Genomic DNA, 19,468 nt, shown 5'->3' on the forward strand with positions numbered 1-19,468 from the left:
CCGCTCATTGGAAGCTTTGTCTCATAATGTGGTGAGTCCGAAGTAGACTGTTGTGAAATTGAAGCAGGATCGAACCTTGGGCTGGCTAGGATGAGATAGAAAGCAAATACAGAATGAAAATCATGGTAAAGGAACACAAGGCTTATATGCAAAGAGGCAGCGACGAACAATTCCAACAAATATTCTTTACTCTGTGCTGTACTGTGTCGCGATCCTGTAGTGGAGCAAAGAGGGAGTTGACAGATTCTGGCCTGCTGCGGAACTCATTGTGGAGCTGGAGCAAGGTTAGCGCCAGTACAATGGCGTAGATGCTTTCGTGATATTGTTCCAGGCGTTGTCCAGAACTTCAACCACCTCGTCAGGTAGTGGGCCTTTCTCCAGATCCGTGATGTTGCCTTCGAGCTGCTTTAGACTGCTCACACCAATAATGATGCCGTCGTTACCGCCCTCGCGGACTCCATTGATCTTGAGCTTAGAATGATGCTTGACCCACCGAAGCGCCGTTTCCAGGAGTGTGAGGTTATGCTTCTGCACAACGGGCTCGATCAGGCGGAGGGCATCAAAAGTAGCGTCCTTGAAATACCGGTCTCGATACATTTTGCCCTGGCTTTCGTTGGTCGCGGAGTATCGACCCTCTTTTGGTAACTCGGCAGACTTGTACTTGCCGCTGAAGATGCCACCCGCAAGCTCAATCTGTCAGTAGAGTGAAAAAGTCTTGCTAGCAAACTTACAGGATTGTAGACGACAATGTCGAGGCCGTACTTCCGACAACATGGTACCAACTCTGTTTCAATGTCACGCGTGATTGCATTATACTGTGTGAGAGAGTCAGCATATGTACAGATTGGGGATCGGAACTGAATTCAGTCATCTTCCCAAAACGTGGCTCGACAGGACTCGCTCATCTGAGTTTCGCAACCGAATACTTACCATGGCTTGGTAGATGGTCGGCTTAACCCAACCACGCTCTTTCGCGATATTCCATATCTCGGCGACTTCCCACGCAGCATAGTTCGATAGTCCGAGATACTGGAACTTGCCTTCCTTGAAGAGATCATTGCATGCCTCCAAGGTCTCCTCGAATGGCACGCTTCGATCCGGAGCGTGGAGGTAGAAGATATCAACTGAATCAGTTCCCAGCTCCCTCAGTGACTTATTCAGTGTAGCCTTGAGAGCATCGGCCTTGTGCATGCCGGGCTTGTGTGGCATACATTTCGTTGCGATCTGAAGGCCACGTTCCTTCCATTTCGCCTCTCTGGTGAAGGCTTCCTGGTCGCCGGAAACGTAGACGCGAGCGGTGTCGACTTCGTTGTACCCACTCTTCTGCAGATAGTCGAGGCAGGAGTTGTAATCATCGATAGACGTGACACGGGCTCCTTTAGACTCTGTACCGGGTGGGCCGAAGGTCATCAAACCAAGAATGACCCGTGGTTTGGTACTTGTTGCTGTCGTGAGAAGCATCCTGCTTCCCTGTGAGAGTTGCTTCGAGATAGATGTAAGGCGAGCACGGCTGGCTGAGATTGGAGTGGTCTGGAAAATTGATCGAAGCATGAACTTCGGCGAGTTTTGTATGATCAGAAGAGACTAAATGCTCACAGAAACGCAAGCGCGATATGTCACAATATGCGAGCGCGATACCGGCCCTGTCCGTCTGTGCGGGGATGGGAGCCGAGCAGCGATAACGATCGATGGGAGCAGTGCCACCAATCGAGAAAATAGCCCGAATACGTAGGTCAGACTGCTGCTAACGGAACTCGCGTCAAGGTCCGTCAGGTCACAGCGATGATAAGATCCAGTAGCAACGACGACTGCTCGCCGTGTTCAGGTTGATCGTGGAGTCAACGGAAATGTGGGAGTAGGACGCTAGAGATCGCGCTTTCCCCAACTCCAACCTTGGGACACTGACGTCAACACCAGGCGTCAGGCGAAACGAGGCAACCTGCAGATGTGATATGGGGATAGGTATCGAGACAACAAGTACTCGTATTGGGGCCATGCGGCTGCATTAAAAGCGAAGGGCGTGTGACTCATCGCTATCCCGTAGCTTGTATCGTTAGATCATTGGCCCTGCTATGCCGAAACGATGCCGTTCCAGGCTACCATTGCGTCCCCTGTCCACGAGAATGGACCTCAACGATCGACGAGCGATGTCCATCGACAGGACGAGCATTCCTCGATCTCGTTCAGCTCAACGCAACCAGTCCTGCTGCGCATCGACCTTTTGTGGGTCGCCTTCCCCTCAACTCTGCTCGTATACCGTCCGACATTCCAGTCATCCGAAGTCTGGAGAACAGCAGGGCTGCGAAGAGTGGGGAACTCGTGGTTCGCAGAGACACATGTGTCGAATTCTTGCAGCGAGGAGAAGATCGGCTTAAGGAGACTATTAATATCAAAGGAACAGGTTACACAAGGTCTGGATTTCAACTGGTACCCCTGGTTTGCTGCTAGCGTGATGTGCTGCCGTTATATTGCCGCTGCAGCTTTGCAGAGAAAGAAATCTCCAACCGACAATAATCTCAGCGACAATGCCATGCGCAAATATGGAGGTAACGGTAAGAAGGAGCTGGCATTTTCTCCCTTTCACATGAAGTTCCCCTTGTGGGGTACTTACCTAAACATCTAGAAATGTTTTTGCAAAGCTGCTATCATTTGTCCCTGCTACGCAAGACTTCAACCACGTCAGACCACGCGCCAGCATGCCTGCTAACACCTGACGTCCGGGTCACGCACGAAAGCGGTTGCTGATTTTCCATCATGGGTAAGCGAAGCATTTGCAGGTTCTTCCAGACACATGGTTCGTGTAAGTGGGGAGGTAAGTAGCCCCTGGCCAGATTATATCGGCGTATAAGCTCACGAGAAATCAGACAAGTGTTGGAATGCTCATGGGGACGACACGGCACGAGCAGATCAGAACTTCTTGCGACCCGAGGCTGATCCCCGACCAGCCCATCCAGTGGCTGGCAATAAGCATCCCCGAGAATACGACGCAATCACAGGCAACAAGCGTCTCCGAGCAGACAACGACAATGATGACGTTCGTCGCAGATCACCACCACAACAGACTGGTCAAGTGCCGCCCATGCCTCCGAGCCGGCCACGAGGCCCAATCCCAGATCGATGGCGGCCTGAGCCAGAAGAAGAGGTGTATGGCGGCTGTGAACGCTGTAGCAGGCGTGCAATGTTACAGTATTGCTGGCGATGCAAAGCAGTCGGATATTGTACCAAGGCATGCAGGCAGGCTGACCGTGACCGCCATCTGCGGGAATGCTTGCCGCTGCGCTCGATGAGCCTTGGGGACACAAGAATGCAGCACGAAGCGCTCCCTGGTCCAGCTGTCGTCCAGAAGGAGATTCGTCCAGAAGGACCAGATCTGCGAGTGCCGGAACAACAGCAAGAAGCCAAGACTCAAGACCCAAGGCTTGTGCGAAGGAATGCCAATGCCACGAATGCGCTTGCAATAATCAATGGAGCTCGGCGTGGTAATCTTCCCAACGACAACGAAGAAGATACTGGCGACAAAGAAACCGACAAGATTCCCGTGTGGGCCCAGCCCGTCCCCAGGAAGCCGGCTGGAGCGAATCGAGACGACGACTTTGATGAAGCAGCGCCGATCAACAACAAAGAGCAAAACGATTTCCCCCCTTGGGACGGCCCCACGACAGTCCCCAAGAACCCCATCAAGAGGCGCAAGCCATCAATTCTCGACAACAACAACGCCGTCGCACTCGAAGTCATGGTCGCGGACCCCTTCCGCCGCCTGCGCGATGGTCACTTGCCTACTTAACCGGTCCAAACGCGATGTAGATCAGTTGCTCATCGACTCCTACCGGTACCGTCGATGGCTCGAGAGACAACATGGCGTGAAGGCAAGCTCGCTTCAGAGCTTCCTTACCCGCGCTGAGACAGTGTCTCTACTCTCGCAAGATTTCAACGAGGAAGAGCAGATGCTCCTCGTCACGCGCGCGAAGAGCATGAAGACCGACATGATCGACACGGAAATTGTCGAGAGCACCTACAACGACGTCCAGATGCCTCTCCAGATGCGCCTGTTCGCGGACCAGGTCGTTGGACATGCAGTGACTCCGGAGCTGAAAGTTAGTCAAGACGTGTGGGTTGACATGATCAAATGGGAAGATTGGGCGTGGGCAGGCTTCGAGTGGGCTGATAATTTCGCTGGGCGCTTTTGAGAGGGTGTCACTCTACTGCTGACTAGGCGGTCCGCGATCTGCCCATGGACTTTGGTCGCAAGAGAGGCTTGTGCAGGATCTATGGTGCAGTGAAACGAGGAAGGTGTACGAGCTTCTCTAGGATATGTGTGGAGCATCTGGTGTAAGCGAGCTGTAGATAGTCGAAATACGGGCAGTATTATCGGCATGCCTGTGACCAGACCTGTGGCAGCTCAGCAGGTACTATGACTGCTGTAACATGCCGGTCGGTCATTGTCTCCAAGCAGTTCTCACAAACCTCAGCGTGCATTTGTCGCCAGGGAGCGCGCTGAAGACACAAAATCATCTCGCTGACTTTAAGACTTTACAGCCAGAAGACACAAAGAACGTTTCAAAACTTCGTAAATTTTCCAGCCAGGGAGAGCGCTGTACCATCGAAAATTTGACACCCTCAAAATGCAAGGAAGACTCATCTCACGATCAAGTCATGTAGATGAGACGCTCAGCGCATTCACTTTTGACGGTCAAAGCATCCCGAGGTCTTGTTCTGACGATCAACTCATGACCCTCCGCCTCAAAGGCGCGTCATGTCTACCTCTACCTATGCATTAAGTAAACGCGTTCCGACATAACGGACACGTACTGCTATTAGTGCTCTTGACCCACCTGAAGAAGCACCTGTACTCCTTGAGCTTCCACAATCTCTTGCCGCACATTATCGACATTGAAGTGACCACCAAGCAGGTCTAGAATCCAGACCCTTGCTGCCCAACCGCAGTTCTCCCGCCGCGGCAAAAAGGCACCATTCACAAACAAGGTTACGCATCGGACTCGGATATCGTTCGGATACTTTTTGGCTCGATCTCCGGACCAATGCACGAGGTAGAAAGTTTAACTTTGGCCACATCCGATCAGCGATACATCGATCGTGCATTTGGGCAGCAAAGTTACGTGACAGGGGGGCGGAAGCGATCACGGTGGTGCCACTGTCAGAATCTACTCAAAGCCCATAACGGGGAGCATTGCAGGTTCGGAACCAGCTCGCCTCAAGTACGAAAGAACAGTGAGTCAGTGACGATGCGAAAATCGCATGGAAAGTGATGAATGGTGATCCTACAGACGTGTGTAGCTAGTTAGCGATCGTAGACTGCCGATGCCCATGCCTATGTTGGAATGCTCTCAGGCAGCTGCGTTCAGATCCACGTGTGTAGAAACCATCCTCCTCACATTGCGCAGTATAGCGATACTCCGTGAAAATCCTCATCGTATCCATCTCAATATGCTCATCGATCCCAACCCACTCATCAAAATGCCCGAAATCGAGTATGGGGCAGCAAAACCTCTAATAAGGCCGCGGTCCCGGCCGGGTATCATCGTGACCCAGTAACAAAACGCCATGCCTCTCGCCACTGATATGGCATCCCCATCATCGAAAACAGCGCCTCTGAGAAGGCCGCTGCTGAAGGCCTTAGTGACGTGCCTCTGACAAGGCTTTTCCCGTCCATTGTGATGCCCTCAGATTCCAACACGGGAGAAAACGATTGCTTTTGGAGGCCGTTCCATGTCGAACTTTGTACAGATGTCCGTTCTCCAAACCAGTACACCAGAAATGCGCAGTAAATGCTGAGGTTGAATTGATGAGATCGCTTTAGATGTCGTCGAATCTACCATGATAGGTAGTTATGTACATGTGCGTGGCATAACAGCCAGTCGTCGTAGGGCCAATCGTTCGTAAAGATTTTGGTAACAGATCTAGGGATGTCCCAGATCATGATTTTTCGGTCGAATATCACTGCCGCGTATCTTCGAAGCATTCCCGGCGCCCACTTTCCGGGTCAATTTGGCATAATGCAAGCCGCAAGCATTGCATAGCGTCCGAGCACCGTCCGGACCACGTCGCCATTCCGGGGTTTCAGCACGATTGCAGCTATGGCAACGGCCAGGAGGTGCAGCTTTCTGTACTTCATTAGCATTTGATCATATCATGCTCCGAAAGTAGACTTACGCCTCTCCGTTTCTTCGCGTCCAATCCATAACCATTAGGATCGTAGCTTTCTTGCCTGTTGTGATATTCCTCTTCACCAGGCGGTCGCGCAAAACGAGCACGGTGATCGGACAACGCATTCTGCTGCTGTATCACCACTTCTCGCATTCGGGCCAGGTTCTCTGTCATCATTTGCGAGTGACGTATCATATCGTCGATCTCGCTGAGGTCAGGTAGAGAATCCTGAAAGAAGCCAGAACGATTGCCTTGATGGTATCGCTGCGTCCAGTTATGAGCAATGTCTGCATTTCGCGCAGAAATTTCTCGTATCTATCGACTGTTAGTTATGATGCCAACGGCGTGATCCAGAGATTGTCTCACCTCGCTCAACTCTTTGGCTGCCTCATGCACACCGATATGTCTCTTGATGGTGTTCTCGTATGTGGCGTCGGGCGCCCTATCAAAAAGTACACGTGTTTCGTGGGTAGCAGGCGAGCCAGAGAATTGGTACGGCTCGTCTCTGTACGCTGATGGTGGTGGCCTAGGAAGACTTTGGAAACTATGACGTGACTGTCCCATGTCAGGAGATCGAGGTGGTGCTTGAGGCAAGTCTGTTCGAGACGAGAACGTCGAGCTGGCTCCAATGGTAGGACCTGAGTGGAACGACGGCAGGAGGTTGCTTCGGGGTGACTGTGGCGGAGGTTGCGTTGAATACACGTCCTTGGGACGACTTTCGGCAGGCAACGTCGATGGTGGCAGCTGACTTGAAAAAGAAGTATCTCGGAACGACGGGGCAGAGAACGGGTTAGATGGTCCTCTTGCTCCTTCTGGAAAGTGCTGTGAGATAGTTGTGGACGGTGTCGACGGCATCCCAGAATTTGTGGCAGTGCTTAGTGGTGGAAGATCTTTGTTCTCACGTAATGCCTCGTGGATTGAGGGTAACGACTTTCGAGGCGAGACCTTGTCGACTTCGTCTCTGGGATTTCTAGTTGTTGACTCGGGTGGCGATATATAACCTGGTTGACTCGGGCCATTGGAACCATTGTGGTATGAGTAAGGTGGCGGCGGTCCCGTATACGGGGCATTAGGGCTGCCCAAGGGCGGTGCAGATGTATTGATGGCGTTGATGGAAGGGAACCGACCCTCTGGACGTTCTACTTTCATCTTGTCTAGATCAAGGTGACTGATAGAAGGTAGCGCAGGCCTATTACCGGTTAGAACAATGGGCTGTTGGTACCAAGTGGTGAAGACTACCTTTGCCTGTCTACGCTGTCGACAGTAGCCATGGTTGTTGAGCGAACTCCCGCTATACTGTTGCTTTGACTCCACAGATCGAGCTGTCAACCATGTGGATAGATCTATTCGAGTTCGTGGTGGCTGTAGGTTACCGAGCCGATTTGAGGCAGGCCTGTCACAAGGCGGCGGCGGATATCCGAATTTATAGCAAGGCCAGTTGTAACGTCGAGTAACAATGGACGTGCGATAGCAATCGCAGTCTATTTGTCAATATGAGCAAGTGTCTGTTGTCGAGTCGACCAGTGTTCGAGAAGGGTGTAAGTATTGGTGGCGCAGGTTGTCATTGACGGGGGGTCCGTGTGGAGGGGGGACTGATCGTGTATTTTGGCAAGGTACGACCGGCGCCCGCGACGACAGTGATCCCTAAGTTGACTGATCGATCCCGCGGCGCTGCTGGTGATATAACAGCTCACGAGATTACGACAATACTGATGAGGTCCAAAGGCACGAGCAAGAGAATAGGTAAGTATGATGGTATGCACGGCAGATCTGAGAAGGAGAAGGAAGGGAAAGTGTTAACGGGAGCAACCCAGCAGAAAGGAAACAGCACGCAGCCAAAGTGGAATGGGAGGGAACTATGAAAGCGAGAACGATTGATCTCGATCGCGCTAAAGGCGATGCTGCAGTTCTGCGAGCTTATTCTGAGCTGGGCGGCTTCTAGTTTGGTACCCAAATCGCTGCCATTTGGTATTTTTACTGCTAGTGTACGCTCCATGCCCTTTACGACCACTCACGGGGGACCAAGCGACCGTTGCAGGCGTTCCTTTCAGGCACTGGACGGGGGTGGTCAGAGGTGCGCACACGCCCACAATTGTCTCTAAGCGACGTCCAAGTCAGGGCTGGCACAGAGCGATCGTCATGCCTGGGCCGGGGAGGGGGCTGATTCCTCGACGGCGCTAAAGCAGGTAAGGATGAGGGATCGTGATGCGACTGTGAGATAACCGTAAGCCAGATTTGATGTAACGCTCATCAACGACAACTGGAACTGCTGCCATTTTTATGAATAAATGTCGCTTTGAGGGTCCTATCAAGGTCGGCGAGGAGATCTCTTCAAGCACGGTATCCATGTGCGGATGGTCGCGGTACGTGATGACCGACCGACGAAGTAACAATGTATAGCGACATTTCCAGTAGCAAAACCCCCTCGTGAGAGACCCTCGTCAAGCCCACCTTTGCGAATCACTGCTCATACGAGTATCTCGCTACATAGATGATGCGCAGTATATTGCCACATCTCACATTATTCGGTACCAGAGTTGTGAATCGAATGCTGCCCAAACGTACTCCAGCCAGCCAGACGGCTCGCATTTCGGCTCATCACGACGATATGCCTCGAGTAAGATCTACGATAATCCCGAGCAGATTTGATCGTCGATGAAACAATGCCCAATAGGACCCTGAAGGCAACAGATTTATGCCCAGATAAGCAAGGCCCGGCAAGCCGTTGGCGGGTGGGCACCTCCAACAACGACTCGTCTCCAAGCCACCAACCTCCTGTCGATTACCAGGTATAGCTCCTACCTGCCCCGACTTCTCCGGTCATCACGGGGTGTCCTTAAGAGAAGAAACCAGAGCGAGTCGGGACTTTCTTGTGGCGCATCGTCGGCTTCTCAAGCAGCGCCATCACACAGTAATCAACCAAGATCGAGACGTTGCTCAAACACGAGCTGTCAAGTGTTCGAAGCCAGGTCTAATATTTCGAAGATCGTTGCTACACGTGGACTGTGGATCAGCAGCGAGATGGACCGTGTTGCCACTCGCCAGATGTGGCACCGATTTGAGGCTTGCAGATGGAGTTACCTCCAACCAAATTTGTGAACTCAATCGACCTGCTCCCTCTCTGGTCCATCCAGTAAAGAGCATAGATTCGTTGTCTTCGGCTTTGCTTGTCCTTCCATAAGTTAGCAGCGGAAATCTCCTGTGGTATACTCCGTGAGCTAGAACAGTGCCTGAAGGTTACCTAAGCACCGTTTTGACGGTCGATCGCGTCCCCCATCGTCAGTGCTTCCATCTACAATGTCCAGACTTGGCGAGACAGCGACGCCATCGCAAACCCACGTAAGGAATAGGCGACGACCAGGGCTGGTCGAGCTGTTGTGCCAGCAGGCGTCGCACCAATATCACTGAATCCTCCCCCGGCTCTGTGCAGCATGAACCCACTCGTACGGAGTACAGCCGCTCGTCGATTGACAGCTGTCAGGTATCTTGCATATGGGCGTACTTCCTGCTGCTACCCACCTCGCTTGCCCAAGACTTTGTATTACCCTCAATATCGCTAAGCAGAACCAAATCCACACAAAGCTGATGCACTTTACATGATTTTTGCACAACTGCAGTACACGATTGTGTAACGGCTTCATGTGCGGACCCCCGGCAAAGCACTGACTCGCATGCCTCCTTACCGAACGGCTCTGATGCCTTTGTGCTCAAAAATAGGTGTATACAAACTCTGGTACCGAGATTCGCTGTCCACAGGCTACCTCGCGATCGATATCCAAGACATGCTAAGGTTTCATCTCGATTAACAAGCCGATATGCCGGTAGGGCTCTCATCAGCACAGAACTACATGAGAGGGAGAGGCGACTTCTGCAGGGTGTAACTTGATTTATGGCGTCGTCCGGTGGCTGCAGGCGCCACGACGTCGAGCCAGATCTAACCCACGTGGTGCGACACAACGTCGTCTTCATCGAGAATTGAGTCTGGGCCGATTTCTTGCATCGAAACGAGCCGCTTGCCCTCCCGGACTGTTGACAATGCTCATTTACTGAGTATTATCTGTGGCCGCTGGAGTTGTCCATGGTCACACCAGCAGACTGCTTCGTACGTCAGGTTCCAGGAGTCCAAGATCTTGCTGGTCAGCCCTAAAAAAACAAGATACATTGTATTTCTGACCTCGCCAGGGCAATCCTTGATCCAACTGGGGACGGTCTTCAGGCCTTCATGTCATCCAAATCTCTGCGGACGCCATGACCACTGCCGTATACTTGCAGCAATAGGAGAACTCGCCTTCCGCAGCGCAGAAGGGCCGATTGTTTTTCAACGGTCTTGCATAATCATATACGACATCCCCGATTCTGTGATGATGCTGCGCGGGATCCCAGTCTATCAGAGTATCGACTGGAAATAGCGGGTATATGTACTTCGATGGAAGTCGCTAATCAGTGGGTATGGCTTTCTGTATTTCATACTGCCCTTCGACATCAGGATACCTCTCGAAGAGTACTTCAGCTTCTCGGTCATTGCTACATCCATGCAGTGCGCCGTCGCCCACATGTACGATTTCTACGGTAGGTCTGCCTTCTTGCTAGCCATGGCTGGCACGTCTTCTGCAAGTGAACTTGGATCACAGGTAAGAGGACTGCGAGGTAACTCCGCTATGCGAACTCACTTCTGGCGTTTGACATACAGCCAGGTCCTAAGCGATGCTGCAGGGCACAGCCAATCCCTGCACGGTGCAAGCCTCGCGCCCAACACGCAGAATACGAGCCCAAATGGGCAGGAGCCTTCCACCGTTTCCCTAACGAGAAACAGCTGTGTTGACCGCATGCGCCGCAAAACATTGAAATTGATTCTAGAGCTCTGCCAAAGAGACTTAGCGCTCCTCCTCCAGCTTTCGTACTTCTGGTCTCAGCCGGACTTGAAAGCGATGTTCTCAACGATACCTGACCGCAGCCTGAGATCAACGTTGATCACCTGCAGAAGGCTGCACAGCGCCCAACGCGGTCTTCTTGCAGATCAACAAACAATCGCTGCATCACCTCACGACATCAATGGAGAAGTGGGCACTGCCCTACGGCAATCCAGGAGACTTCCGCCGCGATGGTGTCTGAGTTGGGTTGTTAGACCTCCGATCGTGCCACATTGAGATGCAGGTGCCCGCTGTCACGAATGGGGCGGGTCTCACTGTTGACAGCTCATCATCCGTGTCGGCAGTTCAGATTGCAATTGTCGAGGATGGAAACGACTCGAGGGCGGGCCAGGTTGTAAATACACCTGGTGAGACCACTTCGTTTCCTACGGAGTACGCTGTGAGATCAAACAATACATCAACAGGCACGCTCGGGAAGGGCCATTTGCGAAGAAGTCGTGCTGATCGGAGTGATCTCGAAACAGGTTCCGGCAGGCAGAGGTAGGTTTTCGCCTCGCTTCTGCGCCTGAGTTATATGCCATTGCTGGCAGGTCGCTTGAGATTTGAGATGCAGCAATGGCATTGTTTGCTCAAGTCGAGACGTAACAAGTGTGTGCACCACCATCGTGTCTGTCTCAACACATCAAACTTGGCCATGATCAAAGTGAGGATCACACAACATGATGTTGTCAGAGGTGAGGCCTTGATGATCTGGGATCTTCTATCGAGATGATCCGGCTCCTACATAGACGCCACAACGGCGATCATTCCGCAGCGTTGGGCTGACGCGATGTACGTTGACTGTTCTGTTAGCCATGATCTTCCTCTTCATACCTGTGCACTCTCTGGCCTCGTCAGTCTGGTTGATCTCATACAGTCGAAAGATGAAGTTCAATCTGACCCAAACGCTGGTGCCAGATTTCTGCGCCACCTTCGGCTCAGTCGAAGCTGCTTGAGCCCTCACGTCGGACAATCAAGACAGCACAGATTCTCCGCGTGGCTCTTCTTGACGGGCAGCTCCTCGACTCAATGTTTGAGATGGCTCACTCGACGCTAAGATTTACTTGCTCGGCTCAAGAGGCATTTGCCTCTGGCTCCATCACCTTGATGCCCTCAAGTCTGGCCAACCCAGTGTTGGGCACTTTGACTAATGAATAGACTTGAGACCATCTGATGGATGAAGCAAGTAGCCATTAGAATATGGCGGTCCTTGTCTCTATGCGCTGGTAACGATGAGATAGACTTGCCGACTTGGCCCATGCCTATCGTGCTTTTGAAAAAGAATGATAGGCGTTGGACGTGACTTGTCGAAAGTTGTAGAACTGTGACCTCTAGAGTGACCAGACACAGATATATCTAGAGCCCAGAGCGCAGCCATAGGCCGCAGGGTGATGAAACAGGACCAGCACAGATTAAGTGTCTCAACTCTGTAAATTGGCATTCTTGCTTGGCATTCCGGAAGCGCGCGATAGAGAACGAACTCCTCTTTTCATGACTGGCAGCTGAAGGAGGCACTGCCCAATGTGCTTCCGTTACCTCACCTCTTCAATCACACGACTGCCTGGTTTGCTGATTAGAGGCTTCCTTTCTTTACGCTGCAGCATTGTCTTAAGCCTTCACTCGCTTCCGTACCTTCTTCTATCTTATTAGGCATTGACGTTCGGCATTTGCGCCGGAGCAAACAGACTCTCTCAGCCGCGCCCTGTCCAACCCGACCATCAGAGTACTCACCGGCCGCTAGCCTGGCCTGACCAGTGCACTGTCAGCTCTTAGACTTAGCTACACATCCTCATTCATTCCAGTTTGACAAGCAAGAGCTTCGTTCGACAGATGAGGACGTCCTTCAAGCACACCAAGTAACCCCAACACGCGGCAAAGATGCAGATCCAGGAAACACTGGTCGATCACGACCAGTCCGGCTACTTAGACCAGCCGACTCTGTGTACGCCGATATCTAAGGCCGCACGAAGCGATGTCGCATTCCCAATCACCCTCACAACACCTCGTCGAAGATGCCCTCATCGACGTCGCTATCTGATGTGCGACAAAGCGAAGGGCGCAGTATGGGTCACCTGACGATACGAGCAGGTAAAATGCCTGCGCCGTTGCAAGACGAGCCGACGCAGGATGTGGAAGAAAGTAGCTCTTCAGAAAGCACCCAGAGACTATCGCTAGAAGACTTGCCGACGGAAGTACAGGGCAAAGTCATCGACTACATCTTCGGCGATATGCATTCGGTGTCTCGCAACACCCACTCGCTACGTGGCAAGAACGTGTCCAGTCTCATGCGTCATCCACGTCGCAAAGCGGTGTCAGACCTGGCATTAGTCTCCCGGGAGTTTCGTACGCTTGTGCAGGAGCGCATCTACCGCCACATCAAGATCAAAGGGACCCGAGGCGGGCTCAAGGAATGCGAGGACTTCTTTTCAGACAATTGGGATCTCAGGAAGTACGTCCGTCACATCGAGGTCTGGGTGCCAGTATGGGGCGACAAAGGTAGCCTAGCAAATGACGAGTCTTTCGCTGTACTGCGCACAGGAGCGCCACGGCATTTCAACTACCCTTTGGCCCACCAACCAGAGGAAATGGCCGTGGATCGCTTCGGTCTATTCGTCAGACCAGTCTCGTCAACCACGGCCACACTCGAGGAGATTTTTGACCACATCGCTGTATTCTTCGCGTTCGCAAAGGTGTTTACACTCGAAGGCGGTCACTGTAAGAAGTCGAATATGATACGGCATTTCAAAAACACTCTTGTGCCAGCAAAGACCCTGACAAAACTCCCCTCGATCCGCACCTTCGCGATACGTGGTGCCTGGAACGTCATGCGCGACTACAACCATTGGCCGCACCTTCAGGAAGCGCTTCCCAATGTCGAAGAGTGGCATTGCAGCTACGCCAAACCTCGTCTTGAGGCCGAACTCGTGATCAATTACATCCTTCTCAGCCCGCCGCACCAATGGCGCAGTGTCAATATCTGCCTCGACGGTATGTACAGTAAAGACACAAGCACGCTCAGCTCGTCCTCTAAAATCGGCGACGCTAAGCAGCTGCACCTATGCGAGCGTCTTGGCGACCTGATCCCACAGCTCGAATCTCTTAGCTTCACTGGTAAAGTCTGCGAATGCCTGTGGATGCATGCTCTCAAGCGCCTCAACAAGTCACGCACGGATTGCCGCTTACAAAGCCTCGAGATCGTTGTGAAGTCCTGCTGCCGCCGGCGCGTTACCACAGTCGATACGGTCACTGGCGAAGAGCTCGAGGAAGAGATTGGCGGGTTCATGGCCGACACCGCAGGCATCTCGAATCTGGTCTTCATCAAAGCGTTCGAGCGCCTTGTTCTCGGCACGGTTGAAGCCCTCAAATGGGCAGTAAACCTGAAATACGTCCGCATTCGCTACATTGACCTAGACTCCGAGTGCACACATCTGAATCCGTACTGGATCCTCGACGGCGACTATGTCTGGGGCATCTGGTCAGAGGAGATCGTCGAGCGCCTGGGCGAGTGTCGGCCAAGCGCACAGTTCGTGGAGCTAGGAGACGGCATCCAGATGGGCGGCGGCTCGAATGGCAAAGTCACCGAGGAGTCCTCCACGACAGCGGATGAAGAAGGCGAGCCTGGGTCCCAGTATGGACCAATGATCAATGCCGCAGTGAATGCACCTGGCGCGGGGGGTTTGATCGGTCCAGCGGGCCATCACGCCGGCCATGGCTATACTATCCACGGTCTCCTGAACCCTCCCCAACCTCATCCGCATGGCGGAGGAGTGGAAAGGAGTGTGACGAGTCTGTATCCGAGGTTAAAGCCGAAAAGCATCAAGACGAGTAGTTACAAGATTCTGGCGGAGGCTAGGGGGAGTTGATGGGTTTGGCTGTTTGTGGGGAGGTTTGAGCCAGGCTCTAGAGTCCTGCGAAAAGTGTTGACATTATTGGCGCATTCATTCAAGGGAGGCATTTGCAAGCACGGTGTTATTGCGATTGTCAAGGGATATTTCCGTCGGGCAACATTCTCAAGATCAAGGCATTTGCGATAGATGTAGGATCAAGACCGAGAAATCACTGTTGAGCACAACTGTTTCATTGTGAGCACGACTGCCGACAGCGGACTCGCCCCCAGCTGGTCACGTGCACGGAGTCGGATTCGAGTTTCAATTGCTCTCCAACTTGGATTTATCGACCTACAGGTGAGTTTCATCGCCCTCTTGGACTCCTGATGCACTACGAGATGCATGTCCATTGATCGGGACTGAACCGCCATCTAATCATCGCAATGCAGCTCACCGCCCTCATGCGTATCCGAATCACTCATTGTACCAGTCACGGTCTGCGGCAACGTTGAGCTTGCCGAAACGGTAGTAGAAGCTGCAACGGCTTCGGCCGTCGTCGAGGCCTCCTCGACTTCACCAGAGCACCCTTCTCCGGGGACAGCGACGTCGTATGCATACGCTTCGAGGGCGAAGTACTGCAGGACGTCGCTATCGTGAGTGGCGTTTGAGCCCGGCTGCCCGGCGTTGTCGAGGATCTCTTGGTAGGTTTCGAGGAAGTGCTCAATGTAGCCGTTGCCGATTGAGGGCTGTGAGCGTGGTTAGTTTCGAACTTGTGAGTACTGGTGGGTGCTTACAATGTGGTATAATCTGTGCAGCAGATCCGATGCCCAGAATGTGTTTGTGGGGCTGTTGGCGACGTTGTAGCCCAAACCGCACATGGAGCTCAGCCAGCGACGGTTGATGTAGGACAGGTCGCAGATGACGGTCTCTTGGGTCGCGTTGGAGCCGCGCCAATGTCCGGCCCAGCCTTTCACAGACGTCAGTATGAGTGCACTGTTAATATGGGATGAGATTGCTGACCTTCCTGCTCGCAGTTCCCATCAGGATTGTCACAGCGGAAAATCACGCCAGCCTTGTCGCCATTGCCGATGATGTCAAAGCTGCCGATGGCCGTGTACGGTGGGTCGTTGCCAAAATACTTGCGATAGATCTCGCTCTCGTTGCCCCATCGAAGGATATGCGCCTTTGCGTGCTCGGCCAACTCGACGGCCTCGCGCAGGCCATCGGCAATCTGGCTGGCTTGAGTGGCGTTACATGACTCATGGATTGTGTATTCGGTCACAGCTCCGGCATTCCAGGGAGCTTGCTCGTCGCCAGCTTCATATGCTTGGCGGGTATCCAGGTAAGCGGCAGGTGCAGCGAGCGCGGCGGTGGCTGCTAGGACCAGGGTCTTGCTGATGAAGCTCGCCATTTTGGTGAGGTCCGTTTGATGTGCTTATGAAAGCTAGATCACGTCTACGATCAGGGACTCACGAGTGAATAACTTCCGTTTGGGCTTCTTATACCTCTGGGGCTGACCGGACGCTGCCGACCTGACCTACAGTCGAAATCTGCATCGGACCTGGCCCAGAGCCTCGTGAGTGCAACCGCACAGACGTCACAAGCACGGCCCTCAGCAGCATCAACTCATGGTCCTCAATCGATGTCTGGGCATTGGGCCATGGCATCATTGACCTCGTCGGTTCCCCAAGAACGAGAAGAAAATTCTGCTCACCACTCCCCGATGGGATCACCGTGCGGTGTACGTTCTTGCCTTGCTTGAAGCACCTTCGACGACACCACACTTGGCAGCCTTCGTTCCCGAGTGGATCACCCACATTGAACATGGGCTGCCGATACCCACGTTGGCACCAACCGCCAGGACCTGACAACACGTCTGGAATAAGCGATTCATCATGATGGAATATCAGTAACAAGACCCGACGCCCACACGCAATGCCCACACATACTTGGAGGTATGAATTCAGGCCTTCTTTGTGAGTGCATAATCTGGCACGACAATGGCTTGTCCGTTGTAGTACAAGCACTTGCTAGCGTCCACTTGCATGGATCGGCTCATGGGTGAGCGAGGCTTGGCATCAAGGTCCTCACTTCCTCACCTTGGCGCGCTCCAATATGGTCAACCGCGCCTTCCACGCTCTGGACTTGCTCCCACTTTCCGCTCAATCAATGCACCGAGTCGATTGATGATGTGCCGTCTCCTCCCACATACACAATGAGCACCTTGAGCGGATGTCTTGGCCGACCAGAGTTTGACAGAACAGACCCTCAACGTTGTATTCCATCCATTGTGCTTATGAATTCGAGCCGCTTCTCAAGATGACTTGACGCTCGATCATTGGGAAGGCACAATCCGATCAAATTTACTTGATTGCCGGTCATCACCAGTTGCTGTCTGTCTAGCAATACAGGAAGCAACGTCCATCAACTCACATCATGCTACAAACACGGATAGTCGTAGTGACTGCCCTCGCCCCGCTTGTCTTCTCACAGCAAACTACCGTCTCCGGAACGACCTACAGCGACTGCCACGATCATGGGACCACTGCGTACTGCTACGGACCAGATGGCGAGGAGACTGCGTTAGCTGTCAACACGGCGTCCATAACTTCAGCACCGGCGCCAGCTTCAGCTTCAACTACCATTGCAGCCCAAACGACAGCAGTGACCTCCTGTCATGCACATGGGAGCGATACATTCTGCATTAATGGGGAAGGTCATGAGGTGCAGATTTCTCTGGAGGCCACTGCGACAGGCGAGACGCCGGCACAATATACTGATTGCCATTCGCACGACAGTGAGCAGTTCTGTGTAGATCCTGATGGCAATGACGTCCTTGTGGTGGCAGAGGAAGCTCATGATGATGGCCACGAACATGAGGAAGAGGGACAGAGCGAGGGTCTGGACTGTCATTTCCATGCAGGTGTAGAGTACGTTCATGCAGCGCGCCTGGTCCCCAAAGCTGACTATTTCCAGACACTGTGTAGGCGCTGGAGAGTCAGAGAGCGAGTCACTGGCCGCCAGTGCTAATTGTGCGGTGCGACAAAGGGACTACGACATACCCTTGCGAATTGGGACGCTATTTGCGATGCTGGCGACGAGCTCCATCGCGGTCTTTCTGCCGATGGTATTGGATAAGCTGCCTTTCAGAGCCATCAACAGCGTTGTCTTTACCTCAATTAAGCAGTTTGGTACTGGTGTGATCATATCGACAGCCTTCGTTCATGTGAGACTGCCTCATCCTCTGCACATTGACAAAGCTGATACTTTTCCAGCTCTATACACACGCCTATCTAATGTTCACAAACCCCTGCATCGGCACCGTCGAGTACGAGGCTACAACTTCGGCCTTCGTCATGTCAGGCATTTTCGTCTCATTCCTCATCGAGTACGCAGGTCATCGCATCGTTGTGGCCAGGGCTAGCAAAGACACTCCTGACCTGCCGTCATCAACAAGTGACGGATCCGGGGAACTGGCCACCCACGCATCACGAGTTCCCAAAGAGGGATCGCCTGCCAGCAATGGAGGTCTAGCTGCCCTCGGCCACCATCATGGCAACCCCTTCTCCCCAACAAACCCAAATTCAAAACTGTCTGTCATGGTCATGGAAGCCGGCGTGCTCTTCCACAGCATCCTAATCGGCGTCACCCTCGTTGTGGCGGGCGACAGCTTTTACCGCACGCTACTGGTAGTCATCATCTTCCACCAGATGTTCGAAGGTCTCGCACTCGGTGCTCGTATCGCGCTCATTCGAAACACCTCTCTCTGGCCGACGAATTTTGTAATGGGCCTTGCGTTCGCGCTTATCACGCCGTTGGGAATGGCGATTGGGATTGGTGTGCTGAATCAGTTCAATGGTAATGATCCTACGACGCTGTGGGTGATAGGTGTGTTGGATGCCGTAAGTGCTGGGATCTTGATTTGGGTGGGATTGGTGGACATGTGGGCGAGAGACTGGGTGGTGGAAGGCGGTGATATGGTTGATGCTGGGCTGGGGAAGACCGGAGTGGGTATGTTTAGTTTGGTCAGTGGGATGGTTGTCATGAGCGTGTTGGGTAAATGGGCGTAATGATGGCGAAGGACACATCAGGCTGTGTAGTTATAGTCTTGAAAAAGTACTCTTCCCTTTGGCCAACAGAAGGCAGAAACGAAGAGGTGCTGCCTCCTTGGGCTCTTCTGATGATGATGCCCAAGTGATCAGATGCTCAGTACTCAGCTTTCAAAGCTATTCTTACGAAGGTGGGCGGCAGGCGCAACCCATGCGTACAGTCTAATCGGGCATGGTATTGTCATGACGCCGCCGTCACTCCGGCCTCGAAAGCTATCCAGAAGAGGCAATTCCCCCCGTCCCGTTACAAACTTAGCCGCGCGACTGATAGAAGTCCCGATTAGGCAGGAGAGCTACCCTTCTTGAAATTCTGACTCGACCTCGTCTTGAACTCGAGACGCCAACAGTAAACAAACCTCAGGCAGCACCCTTTTGACCTTGTGTGTGCTACAGACCGGCTCAGTGTATTTCTCGATCAGTTGCTGTCGTTACAATCTGGTTCGCTGCATGGTCATCA

At 52.9% G+C, this 19,468-nt stretch overlaps 6 protein-coding genes across 6 annotated transcripts; 3 read left to right on the forward strand and 3 right to left on the reverse strand.

Annotated features, from left to right (window-relative positions):
• Positions 1–285: 285 nt before the first annotated feature.
• Positions 286–1,461, reverse strand: AB675_3264 (Aflatoxin B1 aldehyde member 2; the record flags this gene model as incomplete). Its single annotated transcript, XM_018143298.1, has 3 exons — positions 286–687; positions 732–815; positions 931–1,461. 3 exons carry the CDS (start codon positions 1,459–1,461, stop codon positions 286–288), a joined length of 1,017 nt encoding a protein of 338 aa, XP_017999805.1.
• A 1,293-nt stretch (positions 1,462–2,754) lies between these two features.
• AB675_3265 (uncharacterized protein) lies at positions 2,755–4,187 on the forward strand (the record flags this gene model as incomplete). The annotated part of the gene is made up of 4 exons (XM_018143299.1): positions 2,755–2,812; positions 2,865–3,155; positions 3,210–3,767; positions 3,805–4,187. 4 exons carry the CDS (start codon positions 2,755–2,757, stop codon positions 4,185–4,187), a joined length of 1,290 nt encoding a protein of 429 aa, XP_017999680.1.
• A 1,731-nt stretch (positions 4,188–5,918) lies between these two features.
• On the reverse strand, positions 5,919–7,436 carry AB675_3266 (Biofilm regulator 1; the record flags this gene model as incomplete). Its single annotated transcript, XM_018143300.1, has 4 exons — positions 5,919–6,122; positions 6,172–6,480; positions 6,532–7,354; positions 7,405–7,436. The coding sequence occupies 4 exons, from the start codon at positions 7,434–7,436 to the stop codon at positions 5,919–5,921; spliced, it is 1,368 nt and encodes a 455-aa protein (XP_017999558.1).
• A 5,732-nt stretch (positions 7,437–13,168) lies between these two features.
• Positions 13,169–14,938, forward strand: AB675_3267 (uncharacterized protein; the record flags this gene model as incomplete). Its single annotated transcript, XM_018143301.1, has 1 exon — positions 13,169–14,938. The coding sequence occupies one exon, from the start codon at positions 13,169–13,171 to the stop codon at positions 14,936–14,938; it is 1,770 nt and encodes a 589-aa protein (XP_017999766.1).
• A 395-nt stretch (positions 14,939–15,333) lies between these two features.
• On the reverse strand, positions 15,334–16,313 carry AB675_3268 (Major allergen Asp f 2; the record flags this gene model as incomplete). Its single annotated transcript, XM_018143302.1, has 3 exons — positions 15,334–15,648; positions 15,697–15,869; positions 15,923–16,313. 3 exons carry the CDS (start codon positions 16,311–16,313, stop codon positions 15,334–15,336), a joined length of 879 nt encoding a protein of 292 aa, XP_017999671.1.
• Positions 16,314–17,338: 1,025 nt separating this feature from the next.
• AB675_3269 (Zinc-regulated transporter 1) lies at positions 17,339–18,972 on the forward strand (the record flags this gene model as incomplete). Its single annotated transcript, XM_018143303.1, has 3 exons — positions 17,339–17,832; positions 17,879–18,128; positions 18,178–18,972. The coding sequence occupies 3 exons, from the start codon at positions 17,339–17,341 to the stop codon at positions 18,970–18,972; spliced, it is 1,539 nt and encodes a 512-aa protein (XP_017999763.1).
• Positions 18,973–19,468: the final 496 nt, after the last annotated feature.

This window comes from Cyphellophora attinorum (genome assembly GCF_001299255.1).
Source record: "Cyphellophora attinorum strain CBS 131958 chromosome Unknown Contig14, whole genome shotgun sequence".
Taxonomy (NCBI): domain Eukaryota; kingdom Fungi; phylum Ascomycota; class Eurotiomycetes; order Chaetothyriales; family Cyphellophoraceae; genus Cyphellophora; species Cyphellophora attinorum.